The sequence below is a fragment of the Hakea prostrata genome, chromosome 1, assembly GCF_041222555.1.
Source record: "Hakea prostrata isolate BN-2017 chromosome 1, UWA_Hpros_2, whole genome shotgun sequence".
Lineage (NCBI taxonomy): Eukaryota > Viridiplantae > Streptophyta > Magnoliopsida > Proteales > Proteaceae > Hakea > Hakea prostrata.
In genome coordinates, this window is record NC_142600.1 from 71,480,497 (window position 1) to 71,505,286 (window position 24,790).

The 24,790-nt window shown below is 38.7% G+C and overlaps 2 protein-coding genes across 5 annotated transcripts; both read right to left on the bottom strand.

Annotated features, from left to right (window-relative positions):
• Positions 1-212: 212 nt before the first annotated feature.
• On the bottom strand, positions 213-20,761 carry LOC149029767 (SET domain-containing protein). Of its 4 annotated transcripts, none has more exons than XM_089142111.1 (15): positions 19,924-20,761; positions 18,937-19,046; positions 18,754-18,817; positions 18,534-18,644; positions 18,389-18,448; positions 10,377-10,484; positions 9,533-9,602; positions 9,331-9,371; positions 9,145-9,225; positions 5,870-5,905; positions 3,937-4,020; positions 3,658-3,797; positions 2,684-2,772; positions 2,428-2,576; positions 213-933 (listed from the first exon to the last, which is right to left on the bottom strand). In XM_089142111.1, exons 1-15 carry the CDS (start codon positions 19,933-19,935, stop codon positions 781-783), a joined length of 1,308 nt encoding a protein of 435 aa, XP_088998237.1. In that variant the 5' UTR covers positions 19,936-20,761; the 3' UTR covers positions 213-780. The 4 variants fall into 4 exon arrangements, with proteins under 4 accessions (XP_088998237.1, XP_088998236.1, XP_088998235.1 ...); XM_089142110.1 differs by lacking the exon at positions 19,924-20,761 and adding an exon at positions 19,128-19,300 and having other exon boundaries at positions 3,658-3,779; XM_089142109.1 differs by lacking the exon at positions 19,924-20,761 and adding an exon at positions 19,128-19,300.
• An 803-nt stretch (positions 20,762-21,564) lies between these two features.
• Positions 21,565-23,353, bottom strand: LOC149029768 (transcription factor SPEECHLESS-like). Its single transcript, XM_089142113.1, has 3 exons — positions 22,697-23,353; positions 21,969-22,475; positions 21,565-21,862 (listed from the first exon to the last, which is right to left on the bottom strand). Exons 1-3 carry the CDS (start codon positions 23,066-23,068, stop codon positions 21,797-21,799), a joined length of 945 nt encoding a protein of 314 aa, XP_088998239.1. The 5' UTR covers positions 23,069-23,353; the 3' UTR covers positions 21,565-21,796.
• Between the last annotated feature and the right edge of the window lie 1,437 nt (positions 23,354-24,790).

The window sequence follows — 24,790 nt, forward strand, 5'->3', positions numbered from 1 at the left end:
GAAATAGTAATATATTTCAGTAAGAACTGAATCCATAACCTCTTCACCAAGAGGTTTTGATTTCACTACTAAAACAGCTCTGAGTTGACTATATACTACTGGTATTATATATACCAATAAAGATAATCAAACGCTGATTCCAAGATTTTAGAAATTTCAAATGCTACTAAGAGAAGGAAAAAAACCAAAAACAAAACAAATACACCAAAAAAATGAAATCTGTAATTTTACATTCAGATTCGACCATATATATTAGTAATCAAAGACTCAAGAATGCGAACTCGTTTACCCAGAAAACAAAAAGAATGCTAATTCAATATGTCACAATAATGTCTATACGGTTATTAATCCTCCTTTTCATTTTTTTTGGGTAATGATCCTCTTTTTCTTTTCAGACCAAAAAAAGGTTCCTCTTTTTCTTTTAAATCCTACTGAATCAGCCTGCTCATAATTTTGAATTGAGCAAATGTGAAATTTCCTCACCATCCTAGCTCATTCCCCTTTCTTTCTGGGAATTCAAGAACCCAGTTCTGTAGCTTCTGCAACGGTTTCGGTTGTCTTTCTGGGAATTCAAGAACCCTTTTCTTTCTGGGCGATATGCGCGTAACCCACAGCATGCCTACTTACTTGAGGCCATCCTTACTGAAACCTGAAATGCACAGCAATAGTTCACAGCCATGATATTTATCTGACTTGAATCCTGGAAGCCACATTTCTTGTCACAGTTTTCTTGGCTGTTCATTCTTCAGTTAAATTTCAATGTCTGACAGTCTTATTGTCTCATGAGGGATCCTCTGCCGCAGATAAGGTTGCACAGTAATTCTTCAGCCATGTAGAAGCAGATTTTAGGATGCGAAGTTCCCCAGCAAGAAGATCCAGAGCCATTTGTGCTCGGATACTTAGCTGTCCAGTAGTCTTGTTGGGATATAGCATCTGTAAATGCAGAATGGATGTGTTCAGAAATTTGACTAGCTCGGAATTTCTTAAAAAGAACTGCTCTGAAGAAGGTAAATCAATTAAAATGGAAAATCAAAATGAAGGGAAAAAGACTAGAAGCATGCATTGTAAAAATAAAAACAAGGAGTCTTGCTGGTGAACAGCAACTTTGCCAAGTTAAAATGTACTGGGGCCTGTTCCAAGGCCTAAACACATCCAGATCACCAAAGAACAGCAAACACCACCACCAGGCAGGCGATGAGTAGCGTTCAGAATTTCAAGAGCTTCGACATGACTGATTGTGAACCCCAAACTATTACAAGGTGTTTTTGGGCATTTTGGTCTTTCTCATTGGTTAGGGTTTTCATTCTTTTATTATAAATACATCTCATTTGTCTAAGTGGGAGTAGAAAATGTATTAGGACTGTCAAATACTTCTCTTTTCTTCATAGTGAAATCATCACAGCTCAGCCATGGGCATAACCTTTGGGTGAACCACATAGAATTTCATTTTATGCTTTTGTTTTCTATATTTTCACATTTTCATTGTGTAGCTTTGTTAACAAAGACTAGGCCAAAACTGACCTAGACAAAAGTATTGGAAAGAGAATTAACTGCAATCACAACTCAGTTTTAGCCAAACCCAAGTAGCTAGGTCTTTGGACTTCAGCCTTGAGATAAGACCTAGATGATTTAGCATCAATTTTTTGAAGTAATAGATGGTATTTTAAGGTCCATATATGGTTGGATGGCAAAAATTAAAGCTTGAAAGGTGCAGGTGCAAAACTATTGGTAAGCAAGCGATCAAGGGTTGCTGTACACAGACACAAAAGAAACTTTTTGTGGACAGACTATCTAGAATGCTTCACAACAAGACCATCCCTTCTCCACTTCAACTTAAGGGCATCCCCTTGAATAATGCAAGACGAGGGAAGAATTTCTTTTGCTACATGGAGCAACTGGACATGAGGACACTTTTCCAACTGCCACTTGAGCAGTTGAAAATTCTCACTAGATAGGCCATTTAGGAACACATCCTAATAACCAAAATATACTGCCATCGTTAGTTTATGAATTACTTATATATAAGCTTTACAGGCTTTATGTTCCAGTACAGTATTTTAGATGTGTTTTTGAAGCACCATATGGTTGAAAGAGATCAGTCATGTCATTTTGCTATTGTATTCTCAGACTAGACAATTGAGTTTAGAAACTAATATTTCCATTCACAATTAATAGTATGACCAAGGTGCTTTAGGGATTTGCTCAACAAGAGATTGGCAAACCATATGACAGCCCTGCTTCAGTCTGAACCTGTTCTCTAGCTGGAAAGTTCAAAATTTTCAACTGGAATATGCGGAACAGGGTAAACATCTAATATAACTCCTTGTTTTTTTCAGTTCTGTATTGCATTTGTTAGAGAATTGTTCACTATAAAGGACAATAGAAGGAGGGTCATAAAAATTTCAAAGTTAATATTGATAACATTACCTTGATAGACACCTCATATTCCTGAATCAATTGTGAAATTTGTGAAAGCAGGAACTGGTGTGCTTGGATCTCCTTACACTGGTTTTGTAGAGGATGTCGAGCCAGCCTGCCATCTTTTCTTTCAGCCTCAGAAACCAAATCCTCCAGTTCTGTGGTTAGTTTGCTCAAACAATTATGCACAGGAAGGTACAGCCTCCAACAACAAATTCCTATAGAGTGAAAGCAAAGATAAAGAAGAAAAAGAACTGCAGCATACCTTCAATGGAAGTAATGGATAAAATGCGAGCAAAAGCACGAAGTGGCTGTGGGATTCCCTTCCCTTTGCTACTAACAGATCTTACTTCCCTATAAAAAGGGTAAATGTTTGTAAAATATGAGGATGAAAAGCAAGGTCACAAAAAATGAACCACATACCAAATAAAGGATGAAAAAACAACAATAATAACAATAAATAATTTTTCCTGTCTAGTGGACAAGAAGGCATTTATGTGACGCATGGCTGTCAAGGCAACCCTCAGGCATCCAGGATTCCTCTGCTTGAAGGACACTTTGGTCACCTAGGCGTCACTTACACAGCCCTAGTCGCCTTGCTGGTGTTGCCTTGGTCCTCCTCCAACTCCCACCACCACCTTGGATTGCCCAGCCCCCTTAACAAATATGATGGATGTGGGTATATGTAGTGCATGGCAATCCAGTTAGTGGCCAAACAGTGGACACTGTCATCTGTGTCAGCCTCTAATCTGTCAGCCCACTCATAAGGACTTTGCCAAGTATCAACAGAATTCAGGAGGCTTTCTTTAAACAAAAAAGGGACACCTACAAATACAAGGTAATGGGTCCACTACATGGCTAGCCATTTGGTCCAGATGGTTTCTGATGATTAAACTCACGTTAAGCAAAAGAATCAAACCAGATAGTTCATCATTATATTGGATGCTTCCCCTGGTAGATTCGTCCTGTCCAGAGGTGCCATGTCAGTCACTTGCAACGACACTGGACTCTCATTTGGATACCACTGTGTGTCTTTCATCTCCAAAAAAGATCCATATGGTCCTTTAGTCATTATAATTCCCATAAATGGAAGTTTCACTCTCTCTTAAGAACACAATGGTTTGATACCATTTAATGAAGTTGGAAAAAAAAAGGTTCAAATAGGAATTTGACAGAGTCAATTCAAAGAAGCTTTAGACATAAGGCACAGAAGTTGTATCCATAAAAATATCTACCAACTTGATAGTAAAAGAGCAAAAACCATCAGTATTTTTGACTGTTGGGGCACAATGTTTATGTAAAAGGTCCAGTTTCATCAGACGTAGAGGATCATGTTGAGGCACACCAACCAAAATCCGAGCCTGCATGAATAAAATCATCTGTAGAAGATAACGCAAGCCTTTGAATAATTAACACAGGAAATATGTTCAGGCATTTAGTGTATATGAATCAATTCAACTCTCAAAATGGTATGAGTACAGAACAATTACATTCTTTTACAATAAGTTTATGGCAGACCTGATCGTGAATGTTGTATGGAAGCGTAAATCCAAAGTCCTGCATGAGAGTGGCATTTGGGAACTTTCCATACCTTATCAAAACCTAAAATCAACATGCCAAAATGAATCAGTGAATCACCACTAACTTGAAATCTGGGACTGCACTTAAATGACCTATGGTGGTATAAGTGCAATCATTTTTATACATCTAAGTGATCTAACATGGCATTCTCTAGAAGTATTAGAGAGTGGGAAACTAAAATTATTTCAAAAGAAACCTGGCAATTTCCCAGGAGAAAAATGCAGTATGAACACCGCTCACAAATGAAAAAAAAAAAAAAAAAGAGAGAGAGAGAGAAAGAAAGAAGAAAAGAAAAGAAAACTTGGAAGTGGTGGACATTTTATTCATGCAGGTCTCAAGAGAATAGAATTAGAATTATCTCACCCTTCCCTTATTCAAGGATTCCATAAAAAGGTATAGTGCAGTGTGAACCCTGAACCAGTGAATACCAGCAGGCAATCTGATTGTGGCTGGATCCTTACAACTGCTTATATCAACATGCTCTCCCCAACCGAAGTATGCAGGCCTATACTCAGACAACTCTACACATACCAACACAGAAACATCATCAAGTGGACCAAAGGAGAATGAATCAAATAACCCCAATGCACTTCCCAGAGATTAAAACACTCAACCTCCTTGCTCTGATGGTGTTTCTGTCAATAAACTGTAGTGTACATAAATTTCTGGTCAATTGGTCTGCAACTCAGTCAAGGAGCTGAACATTGTGTCAAGTATGACAAAATCCATTGACTCTTAGGATGTTGAAGAAATCCACTTCAAACAAGAAATCAAAAAACCAAACAAAATGAAAAAAAAAAAAAAAAATAGAATTTGACGGCAGGTGTCTTTGGTGCTCAGATTGGAATTGAATGGGGATTTGAGTTAATGAAATAATAGCTAAAAGAAAACAAATCCAGAAAAGAGGAGAATGATAGACTCCTCATATCTGATGTGTATTCTCGCAAGCACAAGAAGAGGGCTGGATTTGGTGAGCAGCAGTTAAGGAAAGAAATCAGATCTGGACCTAAGAAGGAGGTTGCTGAATAAAGAATGATTTGGAGAACATTTACAACTGAATAAAAGAGATTTGGGGAAAGATTTGTCAAGGGGTTAATTTAGGGAACTATCTACTATAAGTATCAGGGAGGGTGGTAGGTTAGGAGGATCGTTTTGTCACAAGGGAATTTTGGGGTGAGGGCTGTTGCTCTCGGGTAGCTGTAGGTATACCTACTGCTGTGTTATTCTGAGTTCTGGAGTTTATCAATTAATAAAGTATATTTTCCCCATGATCTCCATTATTACTGTTGGGCTGTTTTGCTGAATCTGGGATCCTAACAGAGAAATTGAGGAAGCAGGAAAAAAAAATCTGAAAAATGATAGGATCCTTGGGGGTTGTATACTTAAGTATTAGTGAAACAATCATAGAAGAAGAAAGAAAATAGATCAGGAATCACCACCTACCCGTCCCCCCTTCCTTTGTTGGTTTCTTTTTCTTTATTTTTTATTATTATTATTTTTTTTTTTTTTTTGGGGGGGGGGGGGGGGAGGTTATGTTAAGCACCACATTTTTATAAAATTACACCAAGAAGTAGCAATATGTTACGCTCTACATTTAGCTTATAAAATTATACCAGCAAGGAGCAAATATGTTAAACACTACATTCAGGTTATGAAATTACACCAAGAAGTGGCAGTGTTGTTAAACAGTCTATTTATGTGCTGAGTAGCACACACAGTAAAACAATGAAGTAGCAATGGACAACAAAGAAGAAATGCATTCTCATAACAACCAGTTGTTTTCATCATCAGGATTTTAAATCAACATAATACATTTCAGTTCTGGAAAATAAAATTCAGAGACGTAACAAAAGATTCATTGACATATAACCTCTTCACCAGGAGCATAATCCCTATCAGCAATAACCTGCACAGACAGAATAAAGGGATTAATTTTACTTTTCTACTAACGTTAGATTGTTAGCAAAGACAAACATGCAAAAACTCCACTGCAGTTCTGCAGTTATGCCTTACAAATGTCTATTTACAGCAGAAGCATTTCAGAACTCTTTTCCATAATACCATATATACTACAACAACAACAACAACAACAACAACAACAGCAAGAAGCCTTATCCCAGCTGCAACTGGGCCGGGCTGGGCCAGGCTTTTGCAATCCCAAGCCCAGCCCTATATGGTATAACTTGAGCCCATCCCGCTGGCCCTAGTTCGGGGCCAATAAATTGTCCCCGGCCCTAAGCCCTACAGGCAGCCAAGCCCATTCCCGCCTAATTGGCCCTAATTGGGCCGGGTCGGGATGGGCCATTAGCCCCGATTGGCCCCGTCCCCGGCCCTAATTGGCCCGCCCCTGGCCCTCCCTCCCCTTGGCCCATCCTGGCCTCTCATTGCCCCCGCCCTGACCATCGACCCCGGATTGGCCCAGGCCCTAATTGGCCTTGTCCCTAGCTTTAATTGGCCATATCTTTGGTCGTAAATATCAAATGTAAGCACAGTAGTAATTAAAATACATATTAAAATAATTAAATACTTAAATTCCAAACTCAATTCGGAAAATAAAATATTAAAGATGTCAACAAATAATCCAAAACTTAGATTCAATGTGTATTTAACTATTTATACCCATTTAGATTTTAGAGAAATAGAGAAATCCAAATTTCTAGGGTTTTTTAATTTGCTCTCCTCTCTCTCTCTCTCCTCTCTCTCTCTCTCTCTCTCTCTCTCTCTCTCTCTCTCTCTCTCTCTCTCTCTCATCTGCTTTTTCCTTTGGTTTTTCTCCAGGAGCAAAGAGTTAAAATTATTCATGAAATAGAATAAGTAGAGAGAAGAATTGTAATTAAATTTAGGCATATTTGAAAGTCAAGTCAATTATAGAGAATGTCACACAAACTCTTTTTGTAAACTTAGAAACATCGAGATTCATAATTCAAAAGGAACTCGATAAATGAAAATTTTATCTTCAAAGTCAAGAATTTAAGCCGTAGGTAGGTATGTTTTCATTCACAACCTGCTCAATAAATTGATATCTTTATTCAATACAAAAAAATCATATTCAAAACCTTGTTAACAAGTAAATCGACAATAATTTAGTATTCAACAAAAAAAAGTATTTTTTCATAGTTTTTTTAATAATTTTTTTGAAATATCAGCAGATTTGTTAGATATCATGATGAGAAGTTAGGGTATAGATTTGTTAGATATTAATTCTTCATGTAATAGTTTTTATTATTTATAATATATTATCTCGCCTTAATCAAAAAACAAAATCCATATTTTATTGAACTAAAAATGACTTTGTTGGAAAAATAAAAATTACCTTAAAAATAATATAAAAAGTGAATTTATAGTCTAATATGATCAAAGTGACTAAATATCAAAATCAAGACTCATATCAATGTTAGTATGAAGATCAGGTAAAAATCTAGCTTAGTACATGATCATCGTCAAATTAATATTAAGATTAGAGCCAAAATTAGGGTCAGGATCAGGGCCAAAGTCAAATAGATGCTTATTACATTGGTAATGAGGTTATAATTTATTTTTATTAATTTTCTACAAAACATGATCATGTTTTTAAAATTTGACACGTGTCAAGTATCCACCTATATGTATTACAATTAATTCCTCTCCATGTGGGTGGAGGGTCCAGAGTCTTTAGACTCAAATCAGGGCCAGGATCAGGGTCAGGGCTAATATCAAGGCCAAGATCAAGGCCAGAATCAGGGCCAAGATCAGGGCCAAAATCAGGGCTAGGATCAGGGCCAAAATCAAGGCTAGGATCAGGGCCCGGGCGTCAAGATCAAGGCCAAAACCGGGCTTGGGTCGGGGCAAAAATCGGGGACGGCCGGGATGGGCGGGCCGAGAGTAATCCGCCCGCCCTTGGCCCTAGTTCGGGGCCAAAATATTTGCCCTCCCCCTGAGGGCCAAAATCTTTAGCCCAAGCCCCGGCTCGGCGGCTTGCGCGCGCGGCCAACTTGCACCCCTAAGCCTTATCCCAGCTAAATGGGGTCTACATGGATTCTTGCTTTCCAATGAGTACTATAATACCATGATACTAAAGAAAACACTAACCCAAAAGCAACGCGGTAATCAAGCAATACAGTTGATTTTTAAAACTCAAAACCCTTTGAGACGGGATCAATTTCTCAATGTGGTTGAATGACATCTAATAAATGCATGATGAAGACTTTGAGTGCATGGTAATTACTGGAAGGTTAAAAAGAGCATATCCAGTGCATGAGGCTCCAGCAATTGCAGAGCCTTGGATGGTCATAACGTATGAAGCCTTAGCCTCACTTCTCAGAGATATGTTTCCTGAGACTTGGACAACATTGCACCACAGTCCACCCTCAAAGGAGTCCAAAATCCACTGTTGACCTTTCACTTTGATATAAATTAAGAAAAACATATCCCAATCTGGACAATATAATCAGACTAATTGGTTCTCAAATTGCACTCAGATCTTGAGGATGTTTCAGCATGACAAATTTGGATATCAAATTCGAATCTAGATCTTACCCTTTTATACCATCCATACCTACTAAAAGGCCAAACCAAAAGGATGAGTACAAAAGATCATGGTTTTATGGTACAACTTCTCTATGCACTGCAGAAAGAGGCATGATGAATCACAACAATGGAAGGCAGAATTTTTTTTTTTTTAAATTAAATTAATATCAGCAAGATACATCCCTTTTTCCACTTGATAAGAAATTTGAATGCAGCCTGGAGGTTCTAAAAGAAAAATAAGGAATGACCGTTCATCCAGAAATCAATCAAACATCACAGAGTTATTGGTTGTTTTGTAATGTTCATCAAAAGTTTTCTGCTCATTCCCAGTATTTCCAGCAGGCAGCAGGAGACTGACATTACTGTACTGCCCAGAAGAGACCACACATTGAGGAAGAGTAGCTTAAGGGAGACTATGTGATCAAGGATTCAGAAAGACAAGTCAAGCATGAAGAAACTGGTATACTCATATTTATGTCAAAATAGTTTAACCAAGTAAGTTTCATGATTACTCAACTGAACAATTTGCAACAACCAAGCATATACACACAAATCTTAAACAACTGAGGGATGAGTCTGTATTATCAACATGTTCTACAAACATACCACATGAACTTGACAATAAAATGGAACTGATACCTCAGAGATTTGTTTATGTTCGTCGCTTAACAACAGTGCTTCTGAAACCCCATCATGATTTAGAAAATCCGCAAATGGAATCTACAAAGTATTTTTGACCAACAAAAGAACTTGTTGATTTTAATAACCCTCACAGGCACTACACAATGTGTATAAGTGATACAAAAATAAGTAGAATAATGATACCAGAGATAGACCCTTAGAACTTCCCCATGCACGAGATCCAACTGGAAGGTTCAGAAATAATAATCAGAATAGTCAGACTGTAGTTCAATGCAGATCTTACAAGTTTGTAAAATGATTCCAAATTAAAAGTATTTGGCCAACATACCTCAATGAGGCGAAAGGATAAGACTACAAGCAGTAAATGCATATAAAATTTCAGTACCTAAAGCATATGCATGCATGAAATCCTTCAGAGTAACATCTTCAAAAAACTCAGGAAAATTATCAAGAACCTGGAACCATAAGCAAACTAACTGTCAGAAAAATTATCATTTACTTAAATAATTATGAAAATGGAAACACTTAAGAAAAATAAGAAGACCTATGGGTAGTATCAACTATCAACATAACCAACAAAGATGAAGCAAGAAAATTCATTCATTTGAAAATGGGGACTGGCATTTTCCTTAAAATCATACTAATGGACTCTTGAAATAAATAAACCCAATTAACTTCAAACTTAAAACAACCTCTGGATGAAATCTGAAACTACCTAAAATCAATCAATCACACTACCCCTTAGTTGTGTTGCCAAAAACCAGAGCGTTAATGCAGTTTAAAAGAGAAACTAACATAAATTAGTAAAATCAGAATTGCTATATATAGCTCCTTTTAAGATTAACACATAAATTTGGATTTTCTAAAAATACCAAGCATATTTGTTAAGATGGTTCTGGTCAACGTATATTTGTAATAAAATTCATGAAAATAAAGGATAAATCCAAAATTTACAAGTACAGATCACCTTAAGATATCAGAACTGAAAATGCAATACAGTAAAGCTACAATAGAACAAATAAAGAAACAAGTACCCCTTCTCAACAGAAGATATTGATATCTGATTCCTCTGAATGCCCTCAAAATGGAATTCCACAGGTAAGAGAAGAGGATAGCAAGGGATCGCCCTTTTCTTCAAATAGGAAAATAATATGATACTCTATTATCAAATAAGGGACATGAACAGACACATGGAAGAGGGGGGGGGGAAGACTCCAATGAATACATACTGGTCTAACGGCCAAATATTCCTTCTCAAGTTGGACTTGCTGATTTACAGTTTCATGGTGTATTGCACTTTTTCGAACCATGTCCAGTTCATCTTTACTCCAGAACATCTAGAAAGATATCAAACAAATTGCTATTAAATATTCATTAAATAACTAAAAAAGAACCAGTAATAGGGTTATGCTCTCAGAACATACCATGGCATGACAAAATTTAATTCCAAATACCCTCTTTTTTTCAAGAACAATGACAACATCGAGACTACTACATTTCAAGCTGGGAGACTCATGGTGTGTGATGCGCATCAGTCACATTTTTTTTCTCTAAATAATCAAAACCATAACGCTTAGATAGATTGATACTGCTAGGTTTGATGGATGAAAGGCAAAAGAAAAATACATTGTTCAAGCAAAAAATAATGGGCTTTCAATGGCCAAGCAAAATTGTCGAGTGCCATCAAGTTAGTAGTATCCCCATTTCTTTCAGCCTAGACCTACCTATCTAACATAAACTTCTATCCATAGTGTGTTGTAACAGTAACTTTCCTCTGCTGATATTCTATGTTTCAGGACTATGAACTCTCATGCCTCTTTTGTTTTGGTTTGTGTTATGGACAATTTATAATAGACCTACCTAGGTTGACCAAAGAAGAATTGGTTGGTCGGACCATGAATAAAACAAAGGCACTAAGCAACATGTACAATTTGAAACGTATCCACTATCCAGCCTCCTTAAAGATAGGGATAAGGATTCCGATCAAGTCGGGGTATTTTGAATTGCTCTTAAAGTCCAGATCGAGCTCCACAACTACAATCCAAGTAATACTCTCCTAGAGGATAAGATTATTCTCCCTAGGAAGTTAGCAGCAATTATAGAGTTCCATTAGAACTCCATTACTGCACAAGTTAAGGTAACCTCTCTTCAGATCTATAAATACCTACACCTTCATCATTATCAGGTACGCACTCTAGGGTTACTCTCTCTGGCATTAAGAGCTCCACAAGTTATTTTCTTCTCCTAAAGCTATGCGCTTCCACTAACTCGATTGTCGGAGACGTTCCTCAACCAACCCGGTCAAGCACGTTTTTTTGAGATTGTTCACTTACGCTGCCTAACAGAATTCTACAACAACAATTGGCGCCATCTGTGGGAATCTTGATCAACCCTCCGAATAATGATTAAACATGAGGTGATCGCAAGTTCCCTTGTGAGGTAATACTGCCTTCAAATTCCCTTTTTGAGTAATCCAACTATAAGGTACGTCATACATTCCATCTTCTCTTTAAAATAATAATTATTTTTCATGGAGTCTGAGGAATTATTTATGGAAAAGATTTTAGTGTTACATTATTCTCGAATCGAGATTGGGAAACCAATTAATCGAAATTTGGTGGGAATTCGCTCAAATTTCTGAGAACTCAATGCGTCGATTTTTGTAAAATTACATTAATGAGCACAGAACTAATAGTTGATTCATATTCACATGATTATTTTGCCTAAAGAATGTCATTGTCACAATGACAATTTATTACTATTGTTTAGATTTTGTTTTGCCAAAGTGCGGTTACATAAAGAGAACATTGAGATTTATAGTGAATTACTATTCTTTAGTTTTGTCTTTTTGCCAAAGCATGTACAATAAAGTGATCTGCACAAAGTATGATTACACTCAGATTTTTATAATCCTAGTCTTCTTAGCTACAATGCTTTCAATATTCCTGCAACCAATTTGCCGGAATTGAATCCAATGGCGTATGATGAGCCCATCTATATCATGTTCTCTCAACCATAAGAATCAGTTGTATGCAATTCAACTGCAAGATGCACGACCTTTGACCTACAACGCACAGCTTTTCTGATGTGGTCTTTTCGAGGACCTAAGAATCAGGCGATGGTATGGAGGGCTCGCTCGCATTCGAGCTTGACTGCAGAGCAGATCCGATTCATATAAGGCAGAGGATTCAATTTTACTCTGCTTAGAGATGGAATCATCAAGATTCGGCGAACGCTCACCTTCAACGATTCTATTGATTGATACATCGCGTCTAAAGATACTGCCAGAGCTACTACAGTAGCAGCAGCAGCCTCCAAGAAAAAATTTAGTTCAAGATGAATCTCTGCAGAAGAAGAAATATAATGAAACTTTATATAAAAAAATGGTTGTTGTTCGTAAGAAATTCATTGAGACAAAACGTCTGGCCACAGATGCATTGGAGGTCCTAGCTTCCAACGAAGATATATTCATGAAGTTTCTGCAGGTTTGCCTTCAACGTTGACCCCGGTTGTCTCAACGGACGCCACCGCCGGAAGAGAATTCGTGGAGGCGTTCAAAGAAGCAGCGATGCTCAGTGCTGGGCGGTTCATGCACGCTTTTCCTCATGTATGGAAATTGAAGAGTGCTCTCAACTTAGGTTCTGAGAAGAGGTTGAAAGAATCAATTGCAACCGTTCATAGCTTCACCGATAAAATCACATGGTCAAGAATGGAGGTCAAGCGAAAAGATCTGCAGTTTGCAGTGAAGCCATAGCAGCCAGATTGTATCAGCGTTATCAAACATGGTGAGGCAGTGTAGCTTAGTCCGGAAAACTGCTTAGCCTCTTTTGTTTTTTTTTTCTGACTTGGGTCTGCTCTAAGCGGAGACTCATGGGCCAAGTGGCATCATCTCCTAATTCATATGTGATGTGTTTACTTCAAGGTAAACTCTACTATTAAACAAAAAGAAGGAAAAAAGGGTTATGGAGTTAGACGGGCATGGGGCGACAATCGCGGCGAAGCCAGCGGGGGCGACAGACACCCCCGACACCGATAAACTAAGCGGCGACATATCGCCGTGTCGGAGATATGTCGCAAGTGATAACAATATGTGAGCCATACACCTTTCTCACATAATTGTATAATGAATTGTAAACTTTGTAAACTCTTTACTAATTGGTATTTGTGTTTTCTTTGCTATTTACATTAATTTATTGAATTTTCCAAACTCCGTTTCCCCGGCGGCTATAAACAGATTATGTGATGTTTTGGTCAATAACACTCCCATGTGTTTATTGACCTCCAAATTAGGTCAAAACCAGGCGACTGACTTTTGCGACTCCCGTCGCCGTGGCAGTTAGACGTGACTTCTACCTAGTTGCTGGAATTGGTTTTCCATCAAGTTTAGAAAACTTCCCTATTTTAATCTGCTATTGGTTGGAATTGGGATTAGGTTTTGTGGGATTATCCAACATGATCCAGATGAAGGTTTGCACGCTATTAGCAAGCCCTCATGCTAACTTCACATGTTGCAGAGGCATCATAACTGTGATGCTCCACAGGTGCTGATATTTTATATAGTCTTGAAGACCTGCAGCCAGGGGTTAAAAATGATCTGAAAGAGTTTATACTTGGTCAAAGGTTCCAGCCTACTTTGGGTGAAGCTGGAGTTGCTTCTTTCTGCTATAAACCTGTCTTTCTAGATGCTCAGCAACTACCTGAACCATTGATTCTACTCAACATGCATGCCAACCTGACTGATATCCAGAAGGAGCTGTTGCCATAGGTTTGCTGCTTGGTTCCTATAACAATTGACAATGGAGCTCAAATCCCTTTCATGATGGCCGGTGATGGAGTCAAGGAACAAAACATTGTTCATGAGTTCATCAGCAAAAAATTTCAAAGAAGAATTTTCTCCTCATGGCAAAGTTTCTTCAAGAGTTGTTCCCCCCCCCCCCAAAAAAAAGGAGAAAAAATAAAAGACCCCGGGTCATCTTTTCTTTTTACAAAAAAAAAAAAAAATCTTGAATTAGATATTTCTCCTACATTTGATGCGTGATCGAGAGTATTCGCCATATACAAACTAGAGTTGGATGTGGAATATCAAGCAGAATATATTAGGAATTTCAAAGGAATGCAACTCTTTACTTGCAAATGGTTACTTACTTTATCTTCGCCAAAGGCCCTAGTTTTCTTCTACGATGTAAAATTTTCAACCAACACTAGAATTCAACAACAACAACGTGTTTAGCTTCTATACAGAAAAAGTCTTATATACAATATTTTCAAAGCCTTTGAGCTCGTGGATAGCAAAATATCAACCAAAATTACAAGAATGGGAGCTCGAGATATAGTCAACCATACTTGATCGGAAGAAAGGAGTTCTACATACAAGCAAAAAGGTTGATATCTCTCAGCTGGATGGAGCATCACAGCTCAACTGTGAGTCAACCTACTATGCTCGGGGGAGTAGAGAAAGATATAAACATCTTACATCTCGACCAGCACAATAACTCTGCTCGACCAGCATTGGGAAGCAAATAGGCTTCACAAAAAAGTAAGACCCATTAAAGTCTTCGGGCCTCCTGAGTAAGACCTATAAAAATAGGCTACACAAAAGAGTAAGACCTATAAAAATAGGCTTCACAAAAGAATAAGACCTATGAAAATAGGCTTCATAAAAGAGTAAGACCTATGAAATTAGGCTTCACAAAAGAGTAAGACCTATGAAAATAGGCTTCACAAAAGATTAAGACCTATGAAATTAGGCTTCACAAAAGAGTAAGACCTATGAAATTAGGCTTCACAAAAGACTAAGACCTATGAAATTAGGCTTCACAAAAGAGTAAGATCTATGTAAGGGAACTCCCTTTGCTCGTGAAGAGAGCTGGAGCAATATCCTAAAGGAACTCCCCTTGCTCGAGAAAAAGCAGGGCAATATCCTAAGGGAACTCCCTTTCCTCGAGAAGAGAGTAGGACAATATCCTAAGGGAACTTCCCTTGCTCGAGAAGAGAGCAAGGCAGTATCCTAAGGGAACTTCCCTTGCTCGAGAAGAGAGCAGGGCAGTATCCTAAGGGAACTCCCCTTGCTCGAGATATCTGGAGAAAGAAAGAGCAAGGCAATATCCTAAGGGAACTCCCCTTATTCGAAGAAAGAAACACTAGGGCAGTATCCTAAAGGAACTCCCCTTGCTCGAGATATCTTTAGAAAGAAAAAGCAGGGCAATATCCAAACAGCCCTTGCTCGAGATATATTCAGAAAGAAAGAGCAGGGCAGTATCCTTAGGGAACTCCCCTTGTTCGAGATATCTCTAGAAAGAAAGACCAGGGCAATATCCTAAGGGAACTCCCCTTGCTCGAGAAGAGAGCAGGATAGTATCCTAAGGGAACCCCCTTGCTCGAGAAGAGAGCAGGGCAATATCCTAAGGGAACTCCCCTTGCTCGAGAAGAGAGCAGGCAGTATCCTAAGGGAACTCCCCTTGCTCAAGATATCTCTAGAAAGAAAGAGTAGGGCAGTATCCTAAGGGAACTCCCCTTGATCGAGATATATCTAGAAAGAAAGAGTAGGGCAATATCCTAAGGGAACTCCCCTTAATCGAGATATATCTAGAAAGAAAGAGCATGTTAGTATCCTAAGGGAACTCCCCTTGCTCGAGAAGAGAGCAAGACAGTATCCTAAGGGAAGTCCCCCTTGATCAAGAAGAGAGTAGGGCAGTATCCTATAGGAACTCCCCTTGCTATCAAAGCTATCATACTCAATAGAGCAAATAATTGATGATAAAGACTTAAGCATCAAGTACAAAAAGATTCTACCCAATTTGCAAAAAAGTAAGACCCACTAAAAATGGGCTTTGCAAAAGAACAAAATTTTGCTAGTTAGCATCAATTCGCTATTTGAGCAATTCCCAAGTTACTATGCTCGGGGGAAGTGGTCGAACATATATCTACACATACCGAACAAGCAACCATGGCAACTTGGCAAAGTCACGAACAGGATTCCATGACAACTTGGCAAAATCATCGTTCAAAGAGGAGGAGGATCAATGATAATTCAATAGCCAAAGAGGCAATGAAGAAGACCAAAGGATTTATGAAAGGATTAACAAAATGCTTGACCAATGCAGGGTCGACCAACAAACTTCCTATTAAAAGTTTTACAAAGGCCAACATATGGACGACTAAACCTAGATTAGACCAAGAAAAGTTGTAGTCTGGCCAACCTTGTCTTCCTAACTAATGAAGCCTTCTTGACCAAACTAGCCAAAGCCTCATTCATCGAACTCATCCTATTCGACAACACTGGTCTCCTTCTCAGCTGTTTGAAAACTATCAACTTGGAATGAAAGCTCAAGAGCTCGACTAGTTCAATAATTCTACTAGACCACAAACAGTTCGATCAGATCAATGGTTTGAACACTACGAAAATTCAGATGCGTTCAATCAGAAAACTAGCTTAAATGGAGATGATGCAAAAGGACCTTATGCCCATAAATGCAATGTTTGCAGCATTGGTCGAGCAAAAATCACACAAAACTTTGCTTGACTAAATCCAGGCTTGATTAAGATGAAAACCTAATCCATTGGCTCGAGCATGGAGCCAACCTGACCAAGTGATTTATGGTTGACCTCAAATAGACTGACCAAAGTCAAGAAGACAAAGCAAAGAAGTCTCCGATAAAGTTGCAAAAAAGGTTAAATCATGCTTGACCAAGATTAAGGTCGATCAAGGAATTTTACTATATAAAGTATAGTCGATTGAGGGCAAGATCAACCAACAAAAGTGGCTGATCCAACAAAAGCAATAATGCAAATATTTCGTTTGTTAATGCAAATATTTTGCTCGTTGAGCAACTCTTCGCTTCACTATTTAGCATATGCCTTTTCAACCACAGAAACATGGTGACTTCTCGAACAAAAGAACTCTTTTTGACCAAGAAAATTGTGGTTGATGAACCAAATCGAAATATTCAAGCACTACAAGTGATGGACTCACAAAGGTGAAAAGCGAAAAATGTATACAAGTGAGTTCTGTCCATCTCTACATGAAAAGTTCTAGCAAATCAAGTACAAAAAATAAAGCGAACAAATACAAGCTCAGGATTGAACTTCCTCTTCTCGACATCTTCAGCATTGGCCTTTACTTCTTCTTCTGGGGTAGGCTCCCAACTCTAGTCTAAAAAAAAAATTATCTACTTCAACAAGAGCTCCACTCTCGACCATCCAAGATGATTAAGCAATTTTGAGGTCATCATAAAAGTCAAGGTCAAAGGTCACTCCACAAAATTAATAAGCCACCTAGGCTGTCTTTCAAATTTGATTGAGCACAAGTCAAGCCAAAATCACTCGACTAGATCAAATTCTGGTTGGGAGAAACTTAGTCCCTTGGCCTTGAACACAAAATTAACAAGACCAAGTGACTGGGGGCTAAAGTTATGGACAATTTATAATAGACCTACCTAGGTCAACCAAAGAAGAACCGGAAATATCAAACCTTGGTCGGACCATGAATAAAACGAAGGCACTAAGCAACGTGTACAATTTGAATCGTATCCAACCTCCTTAAAGATAGGGATAAGGATTCCGATCAAGTCGGGGTATTTTGAATTGCTCTTAAAGTCCAGATCGGACTCCACAACTACAATCCAAGTAATACTCTCTTGGAGGATAAGATTATTCTCCCTAGAAAAGTTAGCAGCAATTATAGAGTTCATTTAGAACTCCATTACTGCATAGTTAAGGTAACCTCTCTTAAGATCTAGAAATACCCACACCTTCATCATTATCAGATTCGCACTCTTGGGTTACTCTCTCTGGCATTAAGAGCTCTACATGTTATTTTCTTCTCCTAAAGCTATGCACTTCCACTAACTCGATCGTCAGAGACGTTCCTCGACCAACCCGGTCGAGCACGTTTTTGCAAGTTATTCGCTTAGGCTACCGAACAGAATTCTGCAACAACAGTTTGGATGCCAAAATGGAAAAAGAAAGCGCAAAAGGAAAAGATGAGAGTAAATCATTTTAACAGTAAATATTTGTTTCTTATTTTTGGTAGACTAGATCAAATCTTTCTAACTTTAAAACCTATTGTTTAATACATCAACCAAGCAATTATTGATTATTTCTTTACAGTTTTCCAACATACTTAAAACACATTTTGAGGACTACAATTAAATGAGACAATTCTTGCAGTATGCAATACGAGAAGAGCGACAGCACTAACTAGTTGCACAGCTTAAATTCTTGTAAATGGTGAATCCAGTACCGTGCAATGAAGCTCCCCAAGCTGAGGAAGACGACTTATATAGGGGACCCATCTGGAGTTCTGCAATTAAAGAGTTAGAAAAAAGGATGAAAATATAATCCGTTGGGAAATTCAAAGTTCCCAAAAAATTATCCGTTGGCAATACCTGACCCATCTTCTTCTCAGTTAAAATAATAATAGCAAGCCGTGCAGTATAACCCACATCTTCTCCTAACAAACAGCCAATTTCTGGAAGCATTTTGTCTGGTGTAATTTGCTGCATTAAAAAAGCACACAAAAAGAACCTTCAAGTCATCATAAACAACTCAATGACTCCCACAACAAACACTAAAAAACAATGAAAAATTAATTTGAAGATTAAATACCACGCTGAAAGGAACCTTCAGTATGCAATCTCCAGCTCGTATGAACTTCGATGCAAACAATGACCTGCATTTAGAATACAAAACCGAAATAAAAGGTAGATGGGTATCAGTAGGGAGAGAAACAGAGCCGAAATCTTCAGAATTTGATTGTGAGAACTTTAAGATCTTGAATAAATGACGAACCTGCCATGTTCAGATTTCCCAATCGAAAGAACTGAAGAAATTTGGGTCCCTGCCTTCTGCTCTAACCACGGCAAGAACTCGTGGCAATCTTCACTAGGACATGGCACAGCCTGAAAAATACATCAATTCCATGGTTACTGTGAGAAATTTCAAAGCGAATAGAAAATGAATTTTCTAATTTCTAAAACAACCTGAGAACACGAGGAGAAGCATTTCAGCTTGAAGTGGAGACTAGGGAACTTGATAACAGAGGGGCCATGAACAAAGAGGCTCGAAAAGCGATTCCCTGCCCACATATTTCGAATCGCAACTCAGGAATGAAGAAAGGGACCAAAAACGAGGGGAGAGTGGCTTAGGGGTGGGAAAGGCATAAGTGTCTCATGGTGTAATTACCACTACCCGAGTGCATTTTGACTTGTCACGTTACATTAGGTTTTTTTTTTTTTTTTTGGGCATTGAAACCCGCTTAAGTTGCACCGAAACGCTTGAGATTGAACCAACCAGCTTGAGGAGGGTACCACTTGACACTACCACGATTCCTGGTAGGGTTGAGACAACGCCTCCCCCAACGAGCCCCAAGCCTCCCCCACCTTTGAAACAAAGCGCATGACAACCATTGCGCCATCACTAGGGCGAGTGAACTCAATTTCATGGAAATCACGATTCCTCCACACCCACAACTAATATGCTGTGCAAGCAAACAAGCTTGGCCAATCTTGGATCCCCACCTTCTTAGATGATGAAACATTTAGATTTGTGCTAAGCCATTCATGTAAATCACTCGAAAAGAACCAATTAGGGATACCACCAACCAAAATCCTACCCCAAATACTTCTAGCATAATACCAATCCCTCAGAATATGCAGCCCATCCTCCACACGACTGATACAGAAGGAACATCGATCATGATCACTCACCTGGAGCAAGTGCTTCCTTTTATTAGTCAGAAGGTGATTATGTCCCACAATCCAAAAAAAAGACATTCACCTTGGCCAACATCTTCACTTTCCAAATATCTCTCCAAAGATTACAGTCCTCGCCCACATCTTGATTGTCAATTTCAATCAATCTCTCATAAGCAGATCTAACCGAAATGACACCCTCAACACTATTCTTCCAAATATAAACATCTCGACCTCCGTCTGCTGAAAGGGGAGCAACATTCGTAAGGTTGGAACAAATCTCACTAGGGAGTAAATTCTCCAACTCCTCCCAACTCCAAATACCCTCTTGGTTCCGATTGACAACAAGCACTTTATGGAATAGGATGAACAATCATATCCTCTAAATAGAGATCCAAATCCAGCCACTTATCGGTCCAGAAACGCACCAACTTACCCCCACCCAACTAGGTGGAGCCTCTTCTTCACCGCCGTACCGCCCCAAATGAATGAACTGCATGCCCTAACCGATCCATCTTTGAATCCTCCCATCCTTGAACCAGATTTGCCACCAATTTAATTCCCAACCAAAGCCGTTAATCAAAACCCAAAACCATCAACCCTAATTCAATAGAAGCACAAAATTCCATATGTATATAATGATAGAACGGAAGAAGCTAAGTGGGGTAGATTCAAGCATAGAAGCTTCTAGAATTGTCCAATGTTCCATGGAATGATTCCATTCAATGAATTTCCTTCCGTTTCGAGCTTAAACAACCTACTAAAACTGGTCAAATCAGGCATTTGTCCTATAAGATTATAGAAACTCACAGAGAAAATCGAGCTCACTCGATTCTATTTTCGTTGTCGATCCAACGCCAACAAACAAGTTCTAATGATCCTCCATTTTTGCTAATGCTCTTTTGCAGGTTTTCATTATTCTGGCCTCTCTTCCTAATTACATTTGTTTTGATGGTCCAATGAAGAATTTTTTAGGTTTTTGTTCTTATTAAAGATTTAAGATTACAAGCCTCTAATTTCGATGCTTTCATTGGGGTTCTGTTAGTTATATATGGAGCTAGGTTTTCATGATTTACGTTGCTTTAATTTTGGGGGCAGTGTTCGTCGACAGGAGAGGGGTGGTGGTTGCTGGCGGCAATGAGATTTATGGCCAGGTGTAGGAAGAAATGGCTTCTCCCACCTAAAGGTTGGGTGCATTAAGATCATTTTACCATACATAAAGGCGAAACTGTCATTTTGGATTCAAACTTAACAAAAAATAATGTAACTACGGAAACGTTTTTAAATTGTAAAAATTGGACATCAATAATACTTTCCACTTAAGTGGGTCATAGTTTCACCCTCACTTAAGTGGGCTCTGAGCAAAAAACTCTAGTATAAATGGATCTGTTGGTACTATGTGATCTGGTTTTTTGATGTCGCAACATGCAAAGCTCTTGTTTTATGTTTCAAGTTGAATTTCATTTCCTTTTATTTCTTTCTATTTGCATCCATCCAACATACACTTCATGCACACTCCCCCCTCCTCTCAAAAGAATAAGTCACCTTCAAATCTTGGGATGAAATATCCTATCAAAAGAAAACGATAATAACAAAAAGCCTTGTACCAAAAGGTTACAATAACCCCTCTTTTATGCTTGTGCTGATAAGTAAAGGAGTTCTTAAGAAAATTCAAATTTAAAAATTCTAGATCAAGAAGAAATATCATCAGATAGGTAGAAAAAAAAAAAAAAAAAGGGCCGGAGAATTGACTCAAGATGATAATTAAGAGAAGATTAGCAAAGATCTCGCAATGAAAATACTACATTAGCAACTACAAAGTCATGATGATACGTCAAGTTATACATTTGGTTGCAGACAGCTACATAGATGCTGGTTTATGGCCTTCCTTCCAACACATTCTGTTGCATTCCCAGGCAGGCAGGTGGACAGACAAAGACAGTATTTATTGGTGCTCACTAGCAGAAGGTTTGCTGAACTTCATGTGCCAGTTCTTCTGCACTCAGCTCACATTCAAATCCAATCTATCAAAACAAAGCAGTACTTCTTCATTAGCTTAATTTAAATGGCCAAAACCCAAGATTTCTTAATCAGTTCCAAAATACAAGTGTAAGAAGATAATTAAGATACCTTAATGGTGAAGGAGTTAAGCATGGTGTCATCAAAAGCACTGATGCTTACATGGAGAATCTCAAGAGAAAGTCCTTCCAAGGCAGCAATTATCTTCACAGCTTGGCCTGGAATGCGAGGGGATATTGTCTTTAACAGAACATTTGTTCCTGAAAACTTCACTTCCACTTGTGCAATGGTGGATTTCGAGTTCGCAGCTAATTCGTTCAAATTGTCAAGAGAAGAGGAAGAAGAAGAAGATGGTGAGGGTTGTTGCATCCATGGCATGTAAGGACTCCCAGGTTGAGGGGTTCTTGGGCTAATGGGTAGGTTCAATCTGGGACTCAGAGGAGATGGTGGTGGCTTTCTTGGACTCAGTGGCAAGGATCTTGGACTTCCTGAAACCATCCTTGGACTTAGAACTTCACTGTAAACTTTCCTTTGCTTCTTTGCTTCCAGCGACTTCAAAATTTGTTGCAACTCAGTGATGTAATCCACCACTCCTCCTATTATCGATGCTTGATCTCCCTGTATATAAACACAAAATTGTGTAAGATGGCTCTTAATACTCTAGATAATACACACACACAACTACGAAGAACACAAGCAAAACATCTATTGTGAGTTTGTTTTACTTGTGTTCTTCTTTGTGATTGTGCGTCCCTCCCAAACAGCTTTCATCTCTTGCACCAGAATAATTAATATCAATTCATATAAGAGAAGGGAAGTGGCATTGGTGTTGTAATTACTCGTTTAACGTAGAAGCAAGGCATGAGGGAACGCAAGACGGCAAGGTGTTCGTTCATTTGCTTCCTACGGTTCCTTTCCACTGCAATGTGAGTCATTCTTGGTTGCCCATCTGGGTTTGTTTCTGCATCTTCAATGGACCTCTCCGTCTCCGATAGCTTTCGCCGCTTACGGGCTTCCGATGCTTCTGCTTCGCCTCCTCCAAGAGGAGTAATTTCGTAGGACGAAGCTAAAGAATTGAACTCTGGAGCAGCTTCAAGGGTTTCTAAGATGCTAAAGAGATCTTCAGTGGAAGAAGCTCCAGCAAGCTGGTTTGGATCTCCAAACTCCGATTCCTCAAAAAGGTTAGAAAAGCTGCCATCACCCTCTCCCATGACTGCAAAAAAATTGCTTTTCACAAGAGAACCAGAACTGACAGAGACAGATAAAATGAAAGAAGAAGAGGAGGAGAGACTGAGTAATTATAATCGCAATGGCGTCACCGACATTGTCATTTTGGTTTTGTTCATCTCTTTCCTTCTTAGAAGGGCTGTCATGAATCAGACAAAGTACTTGCAGAAACTTCCGACGGATTTCATGGAGGTTATGTTGGGGGCTCAGTTCAGAAGGAAAGAATCCGTTAGAAACCAAACAAATAGATCCAGAACAAATTCGAGCAACGCCACTTGCTACTTGCTACTTGCTACACAAGTGTATATATATATATATATCTGTAATAGGTTCTCAAATAACGTCCAAGAGTAACTGTTCAAAAAGGGCCTTGGGACTTGTGGCAATTACGATGTTGCCATTAAAGCTGGACTGAGTGAGAAAATCGACCCCATTGAGTTACTTTTGTATCCGCAAGGACCGTAACAAGACAGTTTGAATGTTCTTCTGTCGGAATTCCATTTTTTTTCTTTGGGGAGAAGTCAAGACACGGTACGTGGGCATCGTGGTAAATTTAGAGCCTTTTCTTTTGGTAGAAAGCATAATTAAATAATGACACGACAACAATTCGTGGTCCCCACTGGATATGGGGCACTCTACCCTGCAGCTATGATCCACCTTAATCTATATAGCCCTTAAGTTTTCTACCGTGGCTAAGGCCTCTGCGCAACTTCTCCATAAAAAGGTTTGACCATTAGCAATGCCTTACTATTCCATATAAGCTTTCATACCTTTGGCTGCACCAAGTCCCACCTATGAATTCTTAAAGAAGAGTTTGCTTCTCTATTTTCCTTGTCCCTTTAGTTTGTTAGGAGATGGGAGAATGTACGTTGATTTGGTGTTGAAAATATCATTTTTGCATTAAACCATTAGCCTAGGGGTGTCAAATTGCAGTCTGAACCATTAAAACCAAACCGCACCGGCCCGTTATAGCCTGAACCGGCCCGGACCGAACCTTAATGGGCTATGTTTGGGCCGAGGGTGGCAGAGCCTGCACCAACCAGAACCCAAACCGCAACCTGTTATAAACCGTTTTACAACATGTTTTATAGTTTTACATTAAATATTGTTTATCATCGTATTACCACTAAGTAGTTGGTATAAACTATCAAAAAAATTGAGTATGAATTCAAAGATTAAATAGTCTTTTACTACTTATAAAGGACAACTAGAAATAATTACCAGGAAATTTTTTTTTTCCTAATTGCATCTTTTATTTTGTTTCTGATGACTTAGTTGTTGTCAATTATGAGTAGGAACCGGTGAGGAAGGGTGTATTGGGGGCAACTGTTGTTGCGGGTGAGCAAGATAGGTACTAATTGCTGTATTTCTTTTCTTTTTCTTATTTTCGTTATAAAATGACACTTTTAGCGAAAAAAAAAATAAAGGACAATTAGAAAGATTAGGTATGAATGTACAAAGTTTGGTTAAATTAAGTAAATATTTATCCTGTCAATGAATTCAGAGGTGGTTGCTCTATAGTACGGTACATCTGATTCTTGTTTCTCGTGTCACTATCCTTGCTCCTTTCTCGATCCCCACGTTCTCTGGTGGTCTTGGCTCTCTTTCTTCCCCTTCTCCCTCTGTTTTCGGCAACTAGATGTTTGCTCTTTGACCTACCCGTAGAATCATGCCCTTTCCTTCCTTCTTCACCACTCTTCGGCTTC